Raw genomic sequence first — 23,552 nt, forward strand, 5'->3', positions numbered from 1 at the left:
TAACAGTTCAGGCACTGCTACGTTAATTTTCAACAACAGTTATGCAGTTAAGAAATTTCATGGGTACTCTGCAGTCAAATGCTCTACCCCAGAGCTATACCCCCTTCATGAGTACTCTGAACAGAGGAGCACCACCATTTTCTATGAGAAATCAGACTTCATATGTGTGGGGCGGTTGGGGGAGTGGAAAAGAGCAATGAGGAAAAGGCCATTTATTCATGGTCCTACTTCGCATCTTGGCTGTTGAGTTCTATGTTGATTGCAGATCCCCTGATTTGGGGGAAGTGAAGCAGAAAAATAGTTTGCCGCCAGGTGGGAGGGTCAATGTCAGTCCTATCAGTGAAGCCATTTCACTTACCTGAATGGAAATGACAAAAGAAACGCGCGCTAAATACGTTTCCCATAAATGTGAATGAGATTCTTAAAAAGCAGACTCAGGTCCTTGGCGCTCATATTTTTCCAGTGTTTAATCAAGGTAACGGGATTTGAGAAAATACTTCGGTAATTCTAAGTGAATCGAAAGCTGCTAGGTCAGGGCAAGTAAAAAGTTTGAGCAATTAATTTTACTTTGTCCAGATCCTCTACTGTCCTAGATTAATTATGTCCAATAAATTTCTAGACAAAAGAGACTCCAGTATCTGAGAGTGTGTCCTGGGAATGAGGAAGAGCTGAAAGGGGGGCGAGTCAGAGGTGATCAGGGGGTACACGGCTGGTAGAGCTGCTCTGGTAAAATGAGCTCTTGCCTGGAAGATCCACGCCGAGGAGGAGGATGAAGAAATATTTAGACTGAACAGCGGGGTGGAAAGAGACCTCTGGGGATCTCATCCAGGACGGCGCCTCCTGTCTCAGCTCTGACAGGTGGCACTCGGGCGTCTGCCTGGAGAAGTTGGTCTCGAATCTGTGGTGGCAGGTTATGGCGGCATCCGTCTCGGTACTTTTGTCCTCTGCAACTCCAGGGTGGGGGTGATGGGGAGCTTGAGAAATACCACCTGTTCTGGAATTTGTGAAAACCTCAACAGTACCCTCATACCTCCCTCCCTGTGCATCTTTCCCATTTCTAACAAACGCTTCCCACCTCCAAGCCTCCATATTCATGAGGGATTTTAAAAACCGAAGGCATGGGGCACCTGGGTGGCTCAGTGGTTAAAGCCTCTGCCTTCGGCTCAGGTCATGGTCTCAGAGTCCTGGGATCGAGCCCCGCATCAGACTCTCTGCTCAGTGGGGAGCCTACATCTCCCTCCCCACCCCCGCCTGCCTCTCTGCCTGCTTGTGATCTCTCTCTGTCAAATAAATAAATAAATAATCTTTAAAAAAAAAAAAAAAAAACCACCAAAGGCGTTCCTAACAGATGGACAGGCCAGCACATTCACAGCTGAACGCTGTTCCCTGAGAATTGACTGAGCAATGAAGCTTTGAATGCCGAGCTTAGCAGTGGGGTCCACTTGTGCACGGGAGGACCAAGGTCCCTATGCTCCTGTGGGAAGGTGGGGGGTGAGGGGAGGAAAGACGGTGACTGTCGCTCAAGCTGGGGCTGGAAGACAGACCGCTCCCGGGGCACTGCCCTGTGCCCTTTCACCGCTTCTCACCTCTCACCCACATTCTGGACTCCCAGCCGAAGCTGCCAGAGGACTGGCTTTGTCAGCAGAGCTTTCTGGCACGGAGCCCTATACACTGTCTGGCCCAGAGCCATGGCTCCAAAGGCTTGGAACGGCCCTTTGGCCCAGTTTGCAATCCAGACAGAGCCTCATGGATAATTCGTCCTGAACCTTGAAGTGAGGGTAAAGGCTCCTTTTTTAGATGCTTCCTTTCCTCTCCATTACTGTCTTGTATTTTAAAGATTTTATTTTTATTTATTTGACAGAGCGAGATCACAAGTAGGCAGAGAGGCAGGCAGAGAGAGAGAGAGAGGAGGAAGCAGTCTCCCTGATGAGCAGAGGGCCTGATGCGGGACTCGATCCCAGGACTCTGAGATCATGACCTGAGCCGAAGGCAGTGGCTTAACCCACTGAGCCACCCAGGCACCCCACTGTCTTGTATTTTAAAAGACTAAGTTGGATCAATAAGTATTAAACGTATCATGTACTTATAACTCCTTTTGGAGGCTCCCTGTTTGACTCTCCGTATCTGACCTCTTCCCTGCCTTATATCACAGGTACAGGATTACCAAGGATCCGTTAGAAATCTCCCCATCTCCTTGTCACTTTCTCCTGTTGCCCACAGCAACAACTTAGTGGAAAGTCAACAATAGAGGTAATTCTACCAACAACAAGGAAAATCAACTTTGTCCCTTCGTTATCCATTTTATTATTAATAAAGCTCCAACATGGGCCTCGAACTTCGGGCCTCGAACTTCTGACCCCGAGAACAGGAGTTGCAGACTCTGTAGACTGAGCCAGCCTGATGCACCCCCCCCAACCCGTTACCCATTTTAAAAGGCCCGTCTTAGATAATCCGAAAACTAGCTTACACCACAGATAGATAATCCGAAAACTATAGCTTACCCCACTGTCCTCTATCATCTTTGAAGCCAGGAACTAGAACTTGGGCTCCTGTGTGATTTGTTGCGGAGGAAGGGATGAGAGGTGATAGTTCTTGGTTATCTGGTTGCTGTTGATCAGGAAGAGGATCCCGGTCAGCGCACTTCTCCAGACTCAGCAAAGTCCAGTTGACTCTCCCGAGGCATTTTCTGGTGGCACCGTAGACCAGGTAGAGTTCAATAAGCTTCCTTGAAATCTAGCCATTTTCAGAGGTTGAAATGGGTCCCTCAAAGTTTAGAGTCAACCCCTAGTTCTGGTCCTTTTCTTCATGGGGAACAATCTTTTTTATTTTATTTATTTATTTGAGAGAGGGAGAGTGGACTCACAAGTAGGGGTGGGGTGGGGGGCAGGGGGGAGAGGGAGAAGCAGGCTCCTCACTGAGCAGGGAGCCCAATGCAGGGCTCAATCCCAGGACCCTGAGATCATGATCTGAGCTGAAGGCAGACGTTTAACCGAGTGAGCCACCCAGGCACCCCAAGAGCAATTTATAGTAATAATCAAAGAGTGGCACATTCAGGTGAACTCTGTTCCTGTGTGGGTTTAAATCTTACTGTTCAAAATACACTCTTAATAGTAAATAATACTGGAAGAAGGAATTGGGTTAAAAACGGTCCACAGGACACTGTGAAAAAGGAGCCAAAAATTATAGAACTTGACAATTTATGAGTTATATGACCTATATTCCGACACCTTCCCTCTGGAAGACAGTTTTTTGAGAACTGGGAGCCAGAAACATGTTCCAGAGCTGATATTTCATGGCTCTGGAACAATCCCTCCCCTGGGGCCGGATCGCTGTCAGCTCTGCAGTCCTCCTCCTAGTTGCTCAAATCTCCCTACAGAAGTTTGGACGTGCGCAGGGGACCCTGGCTCAAATAACCATGACAACCGCCTGACCCAACGCGCTCTTCCTCTCCGCCCTCCTCCGAGGGGGACGCGTTGGCAGTGTTGCCCAAGGTGTCCCTGGAGCAGCTGGCGTTGCTTCTGCTGGGGGAGCCACTCGGCAGCCCGGCTGTGTGGGACTGAGGCAGCATCCATTTGCGTGAGTGCGGGGCCCTGGGAACAGCCGCCTTACCTGGTTGGTTTTTGAGAGTTGAGAGAAGCTGAAGGTAGGGGGTCCCCTGAGAGTTGCCCTGAAGATGAAGAGGCCTGCAGGGAAACCACTGAGGGAGACATGATTCAAGGCGAATGACCAAGAGTGGAAGGTAGATATTCTGGGGTGCCAGCTTTCCTAGAACACAGCCAGAATGGCTGGTTTTAAGTGACGAGTTGCTTCCTCGTTGAGCGTTCTGGGAAGGAGTGGCAGGTACGCTCGCTTAAGAAGAGAGAAATTGATGCAGAACTTTTTCATCAAAAAAAGACTAAACCTGAAATTCTTTTAGTCTCTTTTGGATCCTCATGTGGGGACCCCTTACCATCATCTAAAACCCCCCATTTCTTAAAGCTACCCTTATTTGTCATTTCTTACCCTGAACCCTTATAAGAAACTTCAGTTAACAAGTAGGCTGTGGGGCAGCTCCCCACAGTGGGGTCTAGGTTGTGGCTGCTTGTCTGTGACATTCGTGCTCCGCGACCCAGTGTCTTCTGATGAGAGAGCTGGAGGTCCCCAGCAGCCTGGGCCTCGCCAGAACCATGAGAGGTAGGGGACTGACCCTGCAGATCTCAAGCTCAGTTCTTTCTGATGGACCTGGGACTCTGCTTTGCAGCTTGAAGAGCTATGATGGCCGTCAACAAGGGCCCAGTCTTGCTGGACGGAGACCTCCCCGTAAGTAACTTGGGCCTATCTGGGAAGTGGGGGAACCACTGAGTGGGGGAGGAAGGAGCAGGGAGGAGAGATTCAGGGGACTCAGAACAAGTTCTGTCTCCATCATATCCCCTCGCACTGGCCATTATGTCGTCATTATTCTTGCTCTTAGTACCTTTTGCAGGGGGCTCTTAGAGGATGGGGGGAGTGCCTGCCGAGAACTGAGCACCTTGGAGGAAAAGAACAGAAATGCTGACTGAGTGGGTAAGGAAAGGAAGGGAACTACTGTGTTCTACACCCTGGTACAGAAGCCGTCACCTCGTCCCCCCAGGCAGGATGTAGATTCAAATGCCTCCGCATTCTGCCACTCCGGGGCGTTGTGTGTGTTCTAGAACATGTGAACGGCCCTTCTCGGAGTTACACGATGCACAGCCTGTGCTGCATATGGGAAAGGGTTAGAAGAACATTGTTTCCAGGGTTTTGTGTCTAGCCTGGTTTTCACTGTGACTTGGGGCGGTGTGACACGTTTAGGGGTACCCGACCCCTCCAGGCAAGGCCTCTCTCATTTAGGCACAGTTCAAATCGTCGGTGAAACTTAAAAACTGTGAGCTCATATAATGCCCATCTTTTCCCAACTTAGGCTTTAGCTAAGTTTTATATTAAAGTTTTATATTTAAAGTTTTATATTAAATCGTAGAACACAGAGGCGTAAAATGAATCAGTGTGTAGTTAACCCAGTGTAATGGTTGGTGTTTTATTCTCTTCCACCTTGCCAGGACCTCTCTCTCCCTCTGTGGCTTTGCCTGCAACAACCCCCAAAGGCTCTATCCAAATGTTAAAGAAAATATTCCCTTGTTTACAGTCATAATCTTTTTCTAGTTCAAATTTCAAAGTTGCCTGCAAAATGAAAGCTAAAAAAAAATGGTAGCCTGCCGTTACGAGTCTCCTTGATGGGTCTCCTAACTCAGCCTACAAAGAGGCCAGGTCCTTGCCTCCAGAGCAGAACCGGGGAACTGCAGAGAGAGCTCCAGTGTCTGAGTCAGGACCTCGGGAGCTTTCTGTTTTTACTTTTCACAAGAATTCTGGGCAGTCCTAAGAGCGGACTGAAGAATATTAATGTTCTGCACTAACTGCAACGGCCATTATCAATCCCGTGGCCCGTCCTGCCTCATCGGCGCTCTCATTTACTCCCACACAGGGCAATATTTCGAAGTGAATCTTGCAGATATGCCATTTCAGGCCAGAGTTGGAATCCTGACTCTTGCTGTGTGATCTTGGATAAGTCCCTTCACATCTCTGGGTCTTTATGTCCTTGCCAGCAAAGTGTTAGCACTGACTTCAGAGGGTCACTGTTAGAATTCAAGTCTTGTCCCCCAAGCACCCTGATCAGTGTCTGGACCATAATGGCACCAAGTAAATATTTCCCTGTGCAGAACTCGAACCCACATTCTTTCCTCAAAGACCAGTGTTTGTTCACTGAGGTTCCAGGGTGACCTGAATTTTCATTTTATGTCTGCATTAATAAAAGCACAGCACCCCAGTAATGAGAGGTAGCAGGTTCACAATACCCCATGTGCTCAGACCACCCTTGGAATGGTGTCTTCAATTTGGAGTGCCATATGCTTAAGAAAGACCACACTAAACTGTGGCATATCTGGAGGGGACCACCAGGCCAGGCCAGTAAGCCAAGTTAGGATCTAGGGCTGTTCAGCACGGAGGAAGGAGCACTAAAGGCAGACACTGCCTTCAGATATGTGAAGGGCCAGCGCATGCATGATGAAATAGATTTGCTCGGTGTTGTTCCAGAGGTCAGGGGTGGAGCGGCGGGTGCAGGCGCATCGCAGCTCAGCGGCGCTGTCCAACAAGGGCCACGGGCCACCCTGTGAGGGGCAAGGTCCATCCCAGGAGGCATCTCAATCCGAGCCTGCAGTGGAGGCGAGGAACGTGGGGGGAGGGGGTCACTGGGCGATGGACATTAAGGGTGAAGCCATGAGCACCGGGTATTACATAAGATTGATGAACCACTGACCTCTACTTCTGAAACTAGTAACACATGATATGTTAACTAGTTGAATTTAAATTTTTTTTAAATGAAGAAATGGAAAAAAATTTTAAAAAATAAAAATACAAACCTGCCAGAGAGACTGTGGGAAGCCCTTTGGCTACAGAGGCTCCCGGAGGCCTAAACGTCTGTGATTCTGTGCAGTTGGGCAGATCTCAGCTTACCCCTCCGAGGCGCAGCCCCGACCCTTCCATTTGTTCGGCCGGCCTCGCTGCACCAGCCCTCCACTGGGCACTGGGGACGCAGCGCTGACAGCCGGCTGGGAGAGAGACGAGTACACACGATCCCAGGCCGTGCGAGGGATGTGGAGATGAGCCAGGGGAGGGCTGATGTGAGGGAGGAGGGTCCAGAAGCTTCCCAGAGGCAGGGATGCTCAAGCTGTGTCGAGGGAGCAGCGTTCTGCCAGACAAGAGGGGTATGGCAGGGAAGGGGAGCGTGCCTCGGCCGGGGACCAGCCCACACAGGGGCAGGGAGGCTGTGACCCTGTAGCTCTGCAGAGCCTGGATTGAACCAGGAGAGCACAGCAGGCTGCCTGTGGCTTTTCCTGTGGGCCATCCAGAGATTGCTGCGGCCTGGGCTCCTCCTAGGTCCCCGGGACGCAGGCCTCAGCAGCGGGCTCCATGACCCCGGGGCTGCTTTCCCGCAAGGCGGGAGCGTGTGGGGAACCCCTTGATTGCCTGCCTGCCTTCCCTCCGCGCCAGGAGCAGGAGAGCGCGTTGCAGCGGGTCCTGCAGCTTCCGGTGGTGAGTGGCACCTGTGAGTGTTTCCAGAAGACCTACGCCAGCACCAAGGAAGCTCACCCGCTGGTGGCCTCTGTCTGCAATGCCTACGAGAAGGGCGTGCAGGGCGCCAGCAGCCTGGCGGCCTGGAGCATGGAGCCGGTGGTCCGCAGGCTCTCCACCCAGTGTGAGTCCTCGGGGCACTGGCAGGCCGCCACCTGTCTGTCTTTCTGTCTGAGAGCTTGCTTGTCTGTCTGCTGACATGTCTGTGTGCCTTCTTGGCTGTCCGATGGTGTTTCTAACCACCTACATTCCGTTACATGATCTTCTCTATGGACAGAGATGCTACAGTATAGACGGCTGTAGAGACAGGTACAGATGTGGACCTACGTCTCTCCTCATCCGGAGCTGTCCCATCTACAGCCCAGATGGCATTTTCCTGGGATGACAATGATGGGCCAAAGAACGGGCAGGGGAGGGGATGGGCAGAGCTGTGTGGGCAGTGGTGGGAGTGGAGCTCGTGGTAGACCAGATGCCCACTTTGGCCCCAAATCTGGCAGCAGCTGTGGAGCTCTTCTGTGGCAGAGTCTGACACAGAAGCAGGGGCGGCAGACACCAGGTCTGGCCCGGCAGAGCCTGGGGAGGGGATGAGGGGGACAGGACGACCTCTCTAATTCCAGGATCGCTAACATACAGCAGCATGTTCGTTTCAGGCATATAATAGAGTGATTCAGCACTTCCGCACATCACCCCGGGCCCATCCCAAGTGCATCCAAGGCAAGGCTCTCGACAGGGCCGAGGGAAATTCCAGCAGCACCCAGAAGTCTAGAACCTTCCACCGTCCTGATTAGAGAATTATGGGTGTCCGGGGATTCCGCCTTGGGCCAGCCTCCCTGCCCACAGACTCCTTCAGTAATTCCCCTGCGTCTCACTTTGCCCAGTCAGAAGATGGCCCAAGTCACCTGGGCCCTCCCTCTGCTGCTGGAGGATGTTGTGAGGAAACGTGAGCTATCTGGAGAGAGAGTGTGTGAAAGCACAGAGAACCGATCTCCGTGATCATGACTGCAGAGCTCTGTCCTCAGCAGCCTGTACCCCCTAAAAGCATCTGTGTCCCCTGGCACTTGCCCCCCTCTCTGGGGGCAACTCCTTTCTCTTCCCCTGCCACCCTCTTCCCGCCATTGATCATCTCACTCCTAGAGGCTGGAAGGAAGGACGTGGACAGTTCAGGGCCTGGGCTGGCGGCTGCAGCTCGGACTTGGTCACCTTGAGGACGAAGCAGTGCTGGCCCTACCCCCACAAGGCCCATCCCAGGGCGCCGCCGCTGCTCCTCTCACACCTCATCCTTCCTGCCCCCCCCCCCAGACCTCACCCAGAGGAGGGAGGACAGGGAGGGGGAGCCCAGTATTTGCTGGTGATTCACAGAATTCCTGCCACTTCCTCCTCACCACAACCCTGCAGGGTTGGCACCCTTAGTCCACATCTGACAGACGGGGAAGCTGAGGCTGAGGCACACAGTGACTTACCCGAAGCCACACTCTGCAGAGGGACACACCGGGCTCTGAGCGCAGATCTCCCTGGCCGCACAGCCTGCTTCTGACTCCAGAGTTCCTACACAGAGCGAGGACACCAGCCCGGCCTCAAGGAGTCACAGAGGACAGGGAGCTCAAAGGGCTTGGCGGGGGGCTCGGGTTCCAAGGTGCTTTGGAGGCAGCAGTCCTGGGGGCTCTCGAGGGCTCTAGGGCCCCTTCCTCGGCACAGAGGCCCCTGCTAGGTCCTTGTGGCTCACCCCACTGTGGCCTTCGCTTCTAGTCATAGCTGCCAACGAGCTGGCCTGCCGAGGCCTGGACCACCTGGAGGAGAAGATCCCAGCCCTCCAGTACCCTCCTGAAAAGGTGAGGCCCTTTCGTCTTCTCTAACGTGCCCCGTCCTCTGTTGTCCCGCCTCTCAGGAGGAGAGGGCACAGGCTGATGGTGCCATGAGTGTCAGCCTTTCATTTCTACGATGAGTGCCCTCCGGGCTTGGGGGTGGCTGCCTGCCCCTTAGGCCACACAGTGGGCTCGTTCCTCTCCTCGTGGTGCCACATGAAGGCAGGCTTTCTGGAAAGCAAGCACAACCTAGGGGGTAAACTGAAACAGGGGCTTAGGGTGGGTACCTCTGCTTCTGATTCCCCCATTTCATCTTCCCTACCCCAGGATACCCGGTGAGCCTGCACCGGGCCACGTGGTAACTCTAGTCACCTAAGATCATGGGCCACACTCATCAGATCCCAAATTTGTAGTCTCAGGTCCTCAAGATCCAGCCCTCTGCAGACCATGGGACTGAAACAGTCACTTTACCTAGCTGTGTACGCACTGGGCATTTACTAGACAAGGGCCATGTCACGTGCTGTGGGGAAGGAGCTTCATCTCACTGACCCACAAAGATTTACTGAGCCCTACCCTATGCCCGGGGCCACAGTACGATTTATGGAGGCCTCGCATTTAATCCTCTTACCAGCCCTCTGGGACAGTGTGGGTATCCCCCTTTTACAGATGGGAAAACTAGTGACTTCTCCCTGGCCGCACAGCCTTCCGTGGAGGCCACATGAAAGCAGGCCTGTTGGGCTCTGAGGCCTGTGCTCTCCACATTTTTCCAGATGAGGAGCCTCTTTGTCGCCTAAGAGCTCCCAGACTAATAGGAAAGAAAGATTAATTATTTCAATAAGGAACTGGTAGGAAGATCACCCACAGGTCTGAATCAACCTAAACGCAGATGGGAATGGGAGCATGTTCTGAGGGAAGGACAGACGAGACATTCAAGGCATGTGGGAGTGGCGACGCCTGGTGTGCCTGCGAATATCAAGCCAGGTGTCATCGAGGAGGTGGCCTTTGGGGGGTAAGGTTGGTTAGGATGTTGCCAGGCAGAAGTGGGGCGCAGAGAAACCAAGAGATCCATGCACAGGGAGGACCAGAGCCCTTTCCCTTTAAAGCCTAGATAAATCAAGGAGCCCAGATATTGGTGCCCCTCCCTTGGGCCTTTATTTTATTTTAAGTAAGCTCTATGCCCAGTGTAGGGCTGGAACCCATGACCCTGAGCTCCAGAGTCACACACTCTACTAGCTGAGCCGGCCAGCTACCTCTCCCCCGAGCCTTTAAATAAGGCCTTCCTGGAGGCCAGGCTCAGGCCTACCAGACAGGCCTGACTTCCTGCCCCATCTCCCCCAGATTGCCTCTGAGCTGAAGGACACCATCTCTACCCGCCTTCGCAGTGCCAGGAACAGCATCAGCGTGCCCATCGCCAGCACTTCAGACAAGGTCCTGGGGGCCGCTCTGGCCAGCTGTGAGCTTGCCTGGGGGGTAGCCAAAGACACTGCCGAGTATGCCGCCAACACCCGAGCTGGCCGGCTGGCCTCTGGAGGGGCCGACTTAGCCCTGGGTGGTGTTGAGAAGATGGTAGACTTTCTCCTCCCTTCAGCCAAGGAAGAGTCAGGTATCTACTACTAGGGGGGCTGGCAGACCTTCCCTGGGGAGTGGGTTGGGGACCCATGCTGCCTGGGGATCAGCAAGAGACAGCCGGGGCTCAGCCAGCCACGGCCCCGGAGCAGGAAAGGCCCAACAAGATTTCCAGAGTGAACTATCCTAATTTAGCCTCCTCTCCCCATTGTAAGTGGGGAAAGGGAGTGACCCGAGTCACCAGCAGACTTGTGGAGCTCCGTAACCACTTTCCAACCCTAGACACAGCCCCAGTTTCTCTTGTCTCTGATTGGCTTTCCTGTCTTTCCTACCAAATCCCACCCAGCGCCTGCTCCAGGACACCAGCAGACCCAGAAGCCCCCCAAAGCCAAGCCAAGCCTCGTGCACAGGGTTGGGGCCCTGGCCAACACCCTCTCTCGGCACACCTTCCAGACCACAGCCCGGGTGCTGAAGCAGGGCCACTCCCTGGCCATGTGGATCCCAGGTGTGGCACCCCTGGTGAGTGTCTGCCCTGAACTCTGGCTGACCCCCAGTCTGGGTCCCTTCCGTCCCTACCCAACTCCACCTCTGGTCTTAGGAACATTCTCTCCTCCAACTTGGGCTGGGAATTTTGGTCTAAGGACAAGGGCTTAAGGGGGGTGGAGACCCTGTTGTCTGGGCTTCCAGGAGAGGGAAAGGGTAGGATGTGAGCCAAGGACAAGCCTGCCTTGCTGGGGTGGTCCTCCCTGCTGTCCACTTCTGTCTCTCTCCCTCTCCCTCTGAGTCCCACCCCAGCATTCATCCTCTCAAAGGGGTTTCTTTCTGTGCCCCCCCACCTATGAGGGAGCAGAGACCCCTAGCTGCTATCCAGGGACCATGGAGTGTCACCTGTAAGTAAGCAAGGCCCTAAACTCCTTCTGTTGGGGAGAGAATGCTAGCTGGGCTGCATCCCTGACCCTGACTGCCCCCAGGTTTTCACATTTCCTTTCTGGAGGCTTCTAATTTGCATCCTACTCACACCTAAGGTAAAACTGCCTTTTCTAGGCCCAGGAAGGGGTAACTCCCCTCCATACCCCACCCCCCCCCCAACTATGTATTTTAGCAGATATAGAATATATTTTCTCATAAGAACCTTTATAAGAAACAAAGGTCAAATAAGGAAATAAAGGAAATAAAAGTTAAAAATTAAAGCCTAAGGGTCAGCAAACAAAACAAAACCACTCTCAGCCATCATTTGGATAACACTTTTTAAAAGCATCATCAGGCCTGACTCATGCATTCAAACAAATGTCAGCCGGGTCTGTGGCTCCAGTGGGGATATGAGAGTAGTGGTTCCCTTCTGTCCCCTGCCCTGGGGGATCATTCACCCGTGGGGGCTGCAACTGACGCGTGTTCCAGCCTAGTACCACACAACCTCAGGCACCCTGTTCACACCAAACACAGAGGTGTCTCCTGGAACCATATGATGAGGAAGCCCTGTTGGGGGCGCTCCCTCCGGTTAGGAGTGAGCCAGGCTGTGCCTCCCAGCCTGGGGCTGTTTCTGCCCTTGGGACACTGTGGCCCTCTTGACATTTTCCATCTTCAAAGACCTCCAAGGAGTGTCTAAACACCCCTCCCGGCTAAGACCTAGCAGTTCAACCCAACAGAAGTGAGAGCTTACGTGTCCCCAGAGACAGGTCCAAATGTTCCTATCGGGCTTTATCCTTAGCCGAGAACTGGACGCAACACGGACGTCCGCCACCAGCAGTGGGTGGGTTGTGGTAAAGCTGCATGGGATATGACACAGAGTGACAAGCAGGAGCTCTTGACGTGCAATAGCACTGATGAGTCCGCAGCACCATGTGGAACAGAAGACGCTATTCATGGAAGAAGCCACCTTGCATGAGTTTATTTACATGAAGTTCAGCAAAGGGCAGAACCCACCCTCTGTTGGCAGAGGTCCTCATGCGGTCCCCCGGAGGGACTGTGTGTGGTGGGTACCAACAGGGTGTTGAAAATGGCCTCTCTCTTGATCTGTGGTAGTTTGCACACAGGCGTGCTTAGGAAACCTCACAGAGCTGCACGCCCCCGACGTGCGCGCCCCAGGTGTGTCAGTGAGAACTCACTGTCAAGTTTGGGGGACAGTGCGCGGGGGCCTGGCCCCGGCGGTAGGGGTGCGCCCCCCATTGGGGGCTGCAGGTGTGCGGGGCCCGCAGCTCACGTCCCCCAACCCCCCCCCGCCCATCCCGCAGAGCAGTCTGGCCCAGTGGGGTGCATCGGCCGCCATGCAGGTGGTGTCGCGGCGGCGGAGTGAGGTGCGCGTGCCCTGGCTGCACAACCTCGCCGCCGCCCAGGACGAGGACCACGACGACCGGACGGACACGGAGGGAGAGGAGACGGAGGAGGAGGAGGAATCGGACATGGAGGAGAACCAGCTCAACGAGGTAAGGGGGCGAGCAGAGGCTGAGTGGGGGCGCGGACGCCTCGAGGTCCCACGGCCCCCTCGAGGGGCGCTAAGCAGAGGCACCGGGTGAAACCGGTCTGCGCCCCAAGACCCAGAGACGTAGCACGCATGCGCCGTTCATCGCCCCTCCCCCCCCCGACAGCGGGCTTAGCACTTCCATGCCCTTCTCTCAGCTGACCCTCGCCCCCAGAAAGCAGGCAGGGCGGAGACTATCATCCCCATGGTGCCCACGAAGAAGCAAGCCCAGAGAGGGCAAGTGACCTGCCCAAGGCCACACAGCTGGGAAGAAATCGGCAAACAGTTTCGCCCATTTGGTGTCCACGTTCTTTCCCTCCAGCTCTGGGGGCCGCGGGTTGGAGACGGGCCCGGGGACGCGCCGCAGTAGGTGCTGACCTAGCTCCGGCCCCCAGGTGGCAGCCCTGTCCAGCGCGCAAGGCCTCCTGGGCGGCGTGGCCCACACGCTGCAGAAGGCGGTCCAGAGCACCATCTCCGTCGTTACGTGGGCGCCTGCGGCGGTGCTGGGCTCGGCAGCGAGGATGCTTGGCCTCGCCCCGGCCAGCGCTGTCTCCTCCACCAAGGGGAGGGCCATGTCCCTGTCAGATGCCCTGAAGGGCGTCACTGACAACGTGGTCGACACGGTGGTCCACTACGTGCCGGTGAGTCCCACTACAGCGGCCTGGGAAGGACGGGGAAAGCAGATTTGACCCAAGGGGCTGCAGTGGTCCTCCTTTCCCTAATCTTGGTGTGGTTCTTCTGATCCTCAGCGCCCCAGAAACATTTTGACAAATTGTGGCCTTAGTAGGAGGCGCTTGCCAGCCCCAAGAGTATAGACACAGTGGCCCTAGCCTGAGACCTTTCCCCACAGCCCCTGCTTCTGACCATCAGTCTGAGGGTCCCCAGTTGGCCCAACCCTCACCTGGGGGTGGGGGGTTTGCGTGCTGCTGCCTGGAGGCTTCCAGGACACCCTGGGAGGCGGGCTCTATTCCAGGGCACAGCTGCTGCCCCATCCCAATCCTATCACCTATTAACAACAGGAAAAACCCAAGAGACAGCAGTACTGCCTCTCTAGCAGTCCCTTGGCCTCCTCCCAGAGTGAATTACAGGTTGCGCAGGCTCCGGAAGGCCCACTCAGGACCCCACCCCTTGGAGGGGGCGGGGCTTACTCAGTTACTCATTTCCAAGAGGCCGGCGGGGGGTCTTGGCTGCCAGCTGGTTCTCCTTGGGCTCCAGACAGGGCCAGGCATGGGTCCCCTGATCGTGGCTGGGACAGCGGGTGGGCTGTGCTTAGCGCACAGCTCTGGCAGGAAATCCGCTGCTTTTCCATGGAGCGAGCCCTGAGGGCGACCCGAGGGGTCCAGGCACTTTGGGAGGGGGCTGCCTGCCTTACCTTGGGGGTGTGGACCGAGGAGACCATTGGAGAGGGCAAGATGTCTCCCCTGCTTCTTTGCCCCACACCCCAGGCTGCGCCTTTCGAAGGCCGTTCCTGGGAGGGGTGCATGCGAGGGGCCCGGAGAAGCGGCGGGTGGGAGAGGCAGGGACGAGGGCCAGGATGGGGCCCTAACACAGCTGCTGGTCCCTCAGCTCCCCAGGCTGTCCCTGATGGAGCCCGAGAGCGAATTCCGGGACATTGAAGAGGTGGTGCGCCAGGAGGCGGAGCGCAGGGCGTCTGGGGTGCCGCCCGTGGGCCCGGAGCCCGCGCTGCGTCCTTCGCAGCCCCGCGGCAGCCTGCGGCCCGCGCGCAGCCCCGGGGCGCCCCCCAGCCCGGCGCCGGAGGACAGGGTGGACGGGCCCCCCGCGCTGCGCCCGGCCTTCCCGGCGGTGGCCCGCGAGAAGCCGAGGCGCAGGGTCAGCGACAGCTTCTTCCGGCCCAGCGTCATGGAGCCCATCCTGGGCCGTGCGCAGTACAGCCAACTGCGCAAGAAGAGCTGAGCCCCGCGCCTCTGCCCGGCCGCCGCCGCCCCGAGGGCGAGGCCTGGACCCATTCTCCGCAAAGAAACAGAGCCCGCCCCTCCGAGGGAGCGGTGACCTCTTCCAAGCTGTCCCCTGGGAACCCGAGCCGCGTTCCCGCGGCGCCCCCGAGGCACATATTATCTTTCTAGCACCGTTTTCGGGCTTAGCCGTCAGAACCTCTTTTTAAGAAGCGTCAGAGCAGCAGCTTGCTTTGAGTCTCTGCCTTGTTGTTTTGTTCTTTTAACCAAAGAATTAATTGCCTGACTTGATCTCTCGCTTCTTTAACCAAACATGTGGCCAAATGACATCTGAATGTTTCCCAAAATTAGAGCCATCCTCTGTCGGCAGAGATTAAGCAGGAGTCTCTGACATATGCTTAAGGCCCGAGCTCAGCGATTCCTGTGAGTATCCAGGCTCAGCAGACTACTTTGAAGGGCGCGACAATGAGGTGCAAAAGCTGTTTTATGTTTATATAAATATGAGCCCCCCTTTCCGAATACCGGGTACTTTTCTCTGGTTAAGTCCGGGCCTGGGCTCTGTAGCGCCACCTCCTGGCTCACATCCACACTGCCGTTTGCATCCTTCTGGCCTTCCATCTGTACGTTCACTCTTCCGCCGTCTTTTGAATGCCGGCGCCCCCAGTGTCGGGGGACGACGATGGTGGCCCTTCACCTTATAAAGTCACAGCTACATAGACACCTGTATGGACTCTGTAATAGCCACACTTCATTCCAAGCCCTATTTCTGAAAATGTCAATATTTGGTAAATATAGAGAATGCATAAGTACAATTTAAAAATTCAAATATTGGGCGCCTGGGTGGCTCAGTGGGTTGAGCCGCTGCCTTCGGCTCAGGTCATGATCTCAGGGTCCTGGGATCGAGGCCCGCATCGGGCTCTGCTCAGCAGGGAGCCTGCTTCCTCCTCTCTCTCTGCCTGCCTCTCTGCCTGCTTGTGATCTCTCTCTGTCAAATAAATAAATTAAATCTTAAAAAAAAAAATTCAAATATTGCAAAACGATGTGTATCTTCCTTACTGAGTTCCCCAGTTCCCCGTCACAAAAACCCCGGTGCCGTCAGTATCTCGGATATCCTTCCAGGTCCAGGCAAGCCCACCTTGTCACACAGCTGTGCGATGTGATCCTGCTTTCCTCACTTAACAATACATTTTAGAGATCTTTGTGTATCTGCGCGGTAAGTCCCCCTTGCTCTTTTTTTTTCCCTCCTTGCTCTTTTTAATGGCCATGTAGTAAGTGCTTCAAAATGTAGATATTCTATCTTTGATTTACCTGGTTCCCTAGTGGTGGACTTCAAGGTTGTTTCCTTTTATTTGGTCCGGCAAACAGTGCTACAATAAATGTCTGTATACAAAATGTTTTGTGCAGTTGTGTAGGTATATCTATAGGAGAAATTTGTAACATGGCATGGCATGCTGTGCATTTTAAATATTGTTAGATAACACCAAGCAGCCTTCCAACCAACTCCGTTTTTCTTGTTATCGTCATTGGCAGCTGCGCAGATAATCGCTCCAACTCCGTCAGTCCTTTTAAATGTCCATGTACACACCCCTCACTGGCTCCCCTCAGACCATGAGGACCCTCTCCGCCCCCACTCTGTTGCATAGCTGAAAGCCCAGCTTCCTGAAACTGACTCTGGTGTAATGAGTTCCTTGTCCTTGATGCTTGGGTTTGGAATCTGAAGATGGACATGCATGGGTGGACATGGCCAGGACTCTGAGCTAGCCTTGGGCACCCCACCCCACCTCTACAGTCAATGCCACCCCCAGGAGTTTCCTGGGGGAGAGAGTGTGATCTGGGTAGAGGGACCATTAACCATGGATGTCTTTTTTTTTTTTTTTAAGATTTTATTTATTTGACAGAGATTACAAGTAGCAGAGAGGCAGGCGGAGAGAGAGGGGGAAGCGTCTGTCTGTCTGTGTTCGGCTCAGGTCATGATACCAGGGTCCTGGGATCGAGCCCCGCATCGGGCTCTTTGCTCAGCAGGGAGCCTGCTTCCCTTCCTCTCTCTCTCTGCCTGCCTCTCTGCCTACTTGTGATCTCTCTCTCTGTCAAATAAATAAATATAATCTTAAAAAAAATAAAAACTAGGATCTATGTCCAATGTGGGGCTTGAACTCATGACTGAGATCAAGAATCACGTGCTCTACCAACTGAGCCAGGAGGGCTCCCCTCCATATTTCTACTATTCTGTAATTTTGGCAATGAACATTCTTACGAGTTTCTTGGGGAATAGGACTGAGTGGGATTGCTAAATCATAAAGTGTGTGTCTTGTTCACTGGATATTGCCAAATTATCCTCCAACCAGGTTGTTCTGGTTTGCATTCTCGCCAGAAATGCAGTTGACTCTTGAACAACACAGGTTTGAACTGTGCAGGTCCTCAGATACATGATTTTTTTTTCTTTATAAATACAGTCTAGTACTGTAGTATCTTCTCTTCCTTATGACTTTCTTAATAACATTTTCTTTTCTCTAGCTTACTTTATTATAAGAATACAGTGTATAAGACATATAGAATACAAAATATTTATCAATTGATTGGGCAAGGCTTCTGGTCGACAGTAGTTACATTTCTGGGGAGTCAAAACTTACACACAGATTTCCAACTTCACAGGAGGGTGGGCGCCCCTGGCCCCCCCCCCCATCATTCAAGAGTCATCTGCATATGGGTCCTCTTACTCAACATTTTCACAAACATTTGATATTGTCTAGTTTCCTCATTTTTACAAATCTGGAATGGATAAAATAGTATCTCGTTGTGGATTTAAGTCCCTGATTAGCAAAGACGTTGAACGTTGTTTATTGTGTTTCTCGAATATTTGTGGCATGTCCCTACTGTGAAGTGTCTATCAAAATTTTGAGAAAAATTTTTTAAAGATTTTATTTATTTATCAGAGAGAGAGAGGGGGAGAGAGCGAGCACAGGCAGACAGAATGGCAGGCAGAGGCAGAGGGAGAAGCAGGCTCCCCGCTGAGCAAGGAGCCCAATGTGGGACTCGATCCCAGGACGCTGGGATCATGACCCGAGCTGAAGGCAGCCGCTCAACCAACTGAGCCACCCAGACATCCCGAGAAATTTTTTTGAAATTAAAAAAAAAATCAAAGTATAGGGCATCTGGGTGGCTCCTTCTGTTAAGAGTCTACCTTCAGCTCAGGTCATGATCTCAGGGTCCTGGGACCGGGCCCCGTGTCAGGTTCCCTGCTCAGTGTAGACTCTGCCTTTCCTTCTACCCCACATCCCTCTCATTCTCTCTCTGTCTCTCAAATAAATAAGTAAAATCTTTCAAAAAATTAAAAATTAGGAAATCAAAATACAGTTGACATACATTGAACGACCTATTTTGTTTCCATTTTTCTTAACTGATTTTTAGAGGGTTTTTTTTTTTTCATATTTTCTGGGTACTAATCCTTTATCAGCTGTACATGTCATAAATATCTTCCAGTTTGTGGCCTATCTTCTCATTCTACTTATGGTTCCTTTCATTGAACAAATGCTTTTCATTATAATCAGAATTGTAATTATTTTCCTTTATGTTTTGCAATTTTGAGTTATGTGTTAAAAACTCTCCCCAACCATGAAGTCATGAAGATATTCCCCTGTGTTTTCTTTGAATTTTTCCATAGTTTTGTTTTTTGCATTTAATTATTTTTTAATTATTTTTTTCTCTGTGGTCGAGGAAAGAATCCAATTTCTTTCTTCTACATGGAGAACTGATTGTCCTATACATGCTTCCTAATTTCTTGAGTTCTTTGTTTCTCCTCAGTGGAAGTGTGCACTGTGGGAAGGTTAAGAGTTCCTCTTTGGAGTCCGCTGGGAGCTTCTGACCTGATGATGTCTGGGGCTTGAATGATGTTTTCTTGTATTCAGGTGGGGGTAAGAGACCAGGTTGAGACTTATGTATGCACTAGCTGGGCTTCGCCCCACTGATCAGTCCTCTCAGCTGTGTCATAGACCAAGTTCCCAAACATGCTGTGTGTGTCTGTTCCTCTAGCATGAACACATCACCTGAATTACGGTAGTGTTTTTTTTTTTTTAAAGATTTTATTTATTTGACAGACAGAGATCACAAGTAGGCAGAGAGAGGGGGAGAAGCAGGCTCCCCGCTGAGCAGAGAGCCCAATGCGGGGCTCGATCCCAGGACCCTGGGATCATGACCTGAGCTGAAGGCAGATGCTTAACGACTGAGCCACCCAGGCGCCCCTGAATTACATTAGTTTAAAAGATGTTTTCATACCTGGTTGGGCAGGTGCTTCCAACCCCACTGCTGGCCCTTCTTGGAGTGTCCTCACAGCGGCTGGCTCGGCTGGCTCGGTTCTGGTGCTTTTCCATTTACATAATAAAGGCAGCTTGTCAAAATTTCAAGAGAAATTTTCACAGACTTTGGTTTCTTTCAATTAACTATAGTTATTATTTGCTTTTTGGGTGCTCCAGTTGTCATATTGCGGCCCTTTTAGGTGGGAGCCTTTTTCCTTTCAGGTGTACAGCAGACGTTTTAAAAGTATCTGAGGTTTTTGATCACAAAAAATCATCCCAGTTCTTGACCTAATGTGTGGAATCAGCCACTTCTTTTTTCAAGAGATTTTTCCATTTATTTTAGAGAGAGAGCACATGTGTGCATGAGCATGGAGGGGGGCGGTGTAGAGGGAGAGGGAGAGAATCCCAAGTAGACCCCCCACTAAGCACGGAGCCCACCTTGGGACTCCATCCCACGACTCAGATCCGACCTGAGCCAAAATCAAGAGGCGGGTGCGTCTTGGTGTCTCAGTTAGTTAAGCATCTGCCTTCAGCTCAGGTCATGATCCTGGGGTCCTGGGATCCAGCCCAGTGCCTGGGGAATCTGCTCCTCCCTCTGCCTCTGCCCTTCACCCCCACCCCCTCCACTCTTTTCGGTCTCTCTTTCTCTCTCTAATAGATAAATAAAATCTTTAAAAAAAAAAAAAATCAGGGCACCTGGGTGGCTCAGTGGCTTAAGCCTCTGCCTTCGGCTCAGGTCATGATCCCAGGGTCCTGGGATCAAGGCCCGCATCGGGCTCTCTGCTCAGCAGGGAGCCTGCTTCCCTCTCTCTCTCTGCCTGCCTCTCTGCCTGCTTGTGATCTCTGTCTGTCAAATAAATAAATAAAAATCTTTAAAAAAAAAAAATCAGCAGTCAGTTGCTCAACTGACTGAGCCACTAGTTGCCCCTGGAGTCAGCTACCTTTACCAGGGGATACCAATAGAGCCTACAGTTTGAACACTGGGCTATACATACTTGGTGGTTCCTTGTGCATATTAGCGATAGGCAAAAAACCATCGCACCACCATTAGTAAGAGCGAGAAAAAAGACGTTTCTTTCCCAAGTCATGAATTCACATTGGTGGTTCCGGTGAACTCTAACATCACACCAGTCTCTCAAAATTGTATCATAACATCAAAGTTTTAATTTTATTTTCTTTAAGCTTAATAACTATAATTATCACTGTACCTCCTTCTCTTAAATATGAGGTTTCGCCAACTGTTGTTTCATTTACATGCATGAAGATCGAAGTTTCGTTTCCAGCTTCTTCACATTCTAAGTCTGAATGAATTGTTTTAACTGTTATGGTAACAGGCATTCTCCGGATCATTCCAGCTCAGGACCCCAGCTGCTTTAGAATATTTGGGACCGGGGCACCTGGGTGTCTCAGTCGTTAAGCATCTGCCTTCGGCTCAGGTCATGATCCTAGGATCCTGGGATTGAGCCCCACATAGGGCTCCCTGCTCCATGGAAAGCCTGCTCTTCCCTCTCCCACTCCCCCTGCTTGTGCTCCCTCTCTCGCTGTGTCTCTCTCTGTCAAATGAAGAAAATCTTTTAAAAAATAGAATATTTGGGACCAACAATGTCTGTCTTTCTACAGCATGTCAGAGAACACTGGGTTTGCATCGATTTTTCCCAAATAGGTGAATTTTTAGTCTCTCCTTAATTGAATTACTTTTTTCCTTAATTGAATTCTATACCCCAGAAGTGTGGCAGCTTCTGACAGATAGATGCTTGGTAGCTGAACAAGGATCCTTCATGATACGTGAATAGCTGACTGGCCTCTCTTATCATTAAAAATTCTAGGATGCGGTTGTGGATGACTTCCTGTCTTAGGGTTCTCCAGAAAAACAAACCCAACAGGGAGTACACGCATATATATCAGTAGGAGGTGTATACACACACACACACACACACACACACACACACAGAGTGATTCATTACGAGGAATTAACTCACACAGTTACAGTGGCTGACAGGTCCTCAGAGTTACAGGGAGAGGCAGCAAGCTGGAGACCCAGGAGAGCCAGTGTTTTCATTTTCATCCAAGCCTGAAGGTCTGAGAACCAGGCGAACTCTTTGTGTAGTTCTAGTCCAATCCAGTCCAAAGTCTGGCAGGCGCAAGACCCAGGACGAGCCGATACTCACTTGAGTCTGAAGGCAGAATCAAAGCCAAAGTCTCAGTTCTAGGAAAGTCAGGCAGGAAAACTCTTATTTGGGGCAGGGTCAGCCTTTTGGTTCTGTTCAGGCCTTCACCTGATTGGATGAGGCCCACCCATATTGTGGAGGGCCATCTGCTTTACTCAAAGTTTACCAATTTATATGTTAATCTCACCCAAAAATGCCCTCACAGAGACATCTAGCATAATGTTTGACCAAATATCCAGGCACAACATGGCCCAGTCAAGTGGATACATAAAATGAACTGTCACATTTCCCAGCACCAGGCAGACCCGTCTCATGTGCATATTCCAAGCCGTCATAGTCATTCCGCCCTTTTGCCAGTGGTTACTTCCCAGGGGGCAGCCCTAAGCCATGCGGTACAAGAGACATGAGGGAAAGCTGCTCTTAGGGCTCCCAGGAAAAGTTCCTTTGATCCCAAGAGTGCTGCATGACACAGTTCTCTCTCCCTCCTCTGGATGTTTTATGGTAGAAGGTGATGGCCAGAGAAAGGGACAAGCCAGGTCCTCCGTCACACTGCCACTGACTCAACCTGCCCCAGAGCCGCCTCCTTCTAGTCTTTCAGCTGAGATAATGCACAGCCATTTTGAGCTCTGGTTTGTGCTCCTTGAAACTGAGGCCTTCCTAATACAGATCTATCCAGAGAGACTTGGCAACCTTGAGAGCCTTTACTTACACTGCTGGTCTATGACGGGCAATCTTGTGTATACATAATAAATTAAATTTGGCTACTACATCAGAGTTCTAATGACATTTAACGTGACAAATGTGTTTCCAGATTTTAATTAAAATTCAATCATGTGTGGCGCTCCCAGTGTCACCAGTCCGTCAGGGGTCACAGAGGTGAAGACACCATCTCCTTAAGGCAGCAGGTAGACATTCCCATCACCTCTCCCAGGGCCAAGTTTCCCCTGGCCATGACTATAAGATCCAACTCCCATTTCACAAATGTTACAGTGTGAGAAAATGTGAGTCTTAGAAATGAGGAAACATTTTTTTGGTGGGGGGAAATAGACATTTCTACTGTTTTTTTGTGGGGGGAGACGCTCAGGACTGAGAGTGCAAAACAGAGGTGACAGAAGACGGGACGCTGAGCTGAGGACAGGATGTGGGCCTTGACTTCAAAAGCATAAGACACCATCAAGGGGATGCTTCTTGATTCTCCAGATGTGTCCTAAATGCTTTTCTGTCCCTTTTACCTACAGTGTGAAAATATGAGCTGTAATGACCCGTATCCATATTTCTGCTCATGCAAAAATGTTCTCCTTCCTTTCTTCAATAACTTTTACTAAAAACTGCTATGGAGTGACAGTGCCAGGCTGTGAGCCAAGGGAAAGAGACATGGGGTAAATAAGGCACACTCCTTTCAAGGACCTCTCAGTGTAGTGGGTACAATGGACAAGGGATAATGTGTGTATTATATGTGTGTGTAATATATATGTGTGTACTTGTGTGTTGTAGGGCTGTAGTCTGAATGTTTGTGTCCTCCTGCAAGTTCATACATTGAAATCCTAACCCTCGAGGTGGGGTCTTTGGGAAGCAATTAGGTCATGAGATCGGAGCCCTCATGGATGGGGTCGATGTCCATACGGAAGAGACCTCAGAGAGCCAGCTTGTCTCTCCTGCCATGTGCCCTCATCTGACAATCTTCCAGGGTCATGACCTTGAACTTCCCAGTCCCCAAAACTTGAGAAATAAATGTTTGCTGTTTATAAACCGCCCAGTCTGAGCATCTGACATTGTCGTATCAGCCCAAATGGACTAAGACACACAGAGAATAGGAGTTTGAAGGTTAAAAAAAAAAAAAAAAAGAGTTGGAAGGTCACCATCCATCCAAGACATTGACCGTTCTTACCTGCCTCCTTCTTACATTGTGCTCTTTATTGTTATTATTCTTTTAATTGCTGTGTGTTATAGGGACAGGGGAACCAGTGAAGAGACTTTGCAGTGGCCCAGATGAGGCTCTACAGTGGTCGTGATGGTGGCTTGGATGACCAGGGTATAGGGGACAAAGAACTTTGCCTGGACGGGAAGCGGCGGGGGAGGGGCAGTCAGGGCTCAGTGGCAGATAGGATAAGAGGAGGAGGCAAAGATGGCTGGAGTGCTGGCGTGGGGGGGGGGGGCGCCCTGGAAGAGATGTGTGGGGGCAGCACCTGCCCAGGTAGATGCAGGAGGAGTACCTTGGACAGGTTCCTGCT

The 23,552-nt window shown here is 51.8% G+C and overlaps 1 protein-coding gene across 3 annotated transcripts; it reads left to right on the forward strand.

Annotated features, from left to right (window-relative positions):
• The first annotated feature begins 3,325 nt into the window (after positions 1 to 3,325).
• On the forward strand, positions 3,326 to 15,673 carry PLIN1 (perilipin 1). Of its 3 annotated transcripts, none has more exons than XM_032345541.1 (9): positions 3,326 to 3,576; positions 4,241 to 4,299; positions 7,042 to 7,246; positions 8,869 to 8,951; positions 10,263 to 10,527; positions 10,837 to 11,009; positions 12,722 to 12,913; positions 13,344 to 13,589; positions 14,515 to 15,673. In XM_032345541.1, exons 2-9 carry the CDS (start codon positions 4,252 to 4,254, stop codon positions 14,860 to 14,862), a joined length of 1,560 nt encoding a protein of 519 aa, XP_032201432.1. In that variant the 5' UTR covers positions 3,326 to 3,576; positions 4,241 to 4,251; the 3' UTR covers positions 14,863 to 15,673. The 3 variants fall into 3 exon arrangements, with proteins under 3 accessions (XP_032201432.1, XP_032201433.1, XP_032201434.1); XM_032345542.1 differs by lacking the exon at positions 3,326 to 3,576 and adding an exon at positions 3,583 to 3,739; XM_032345543.1 differs by lacking the exon at positions 3,326 to 3,576 and adding an exon at positions 3,754 to 3,840.
• Positions 15,674 to 23,552: the final 7,879 nt, after the last annotated feature.

This window comes from Mustela erminea, chromosome 5 (genome assembly GCF_009829155.1).
Source record: "Mustela erminea isolate mMusErm1 chromosome 5, mMusErm1.Pri, whole genome shotgun sequence".
Classification (NCBI taxonomy): domain Eukaryota; kingdom Metazoa; phylum Chordata; class Mammalia; order Carnivora; family Mustelidae; genus Mustela; species Mustela erminea.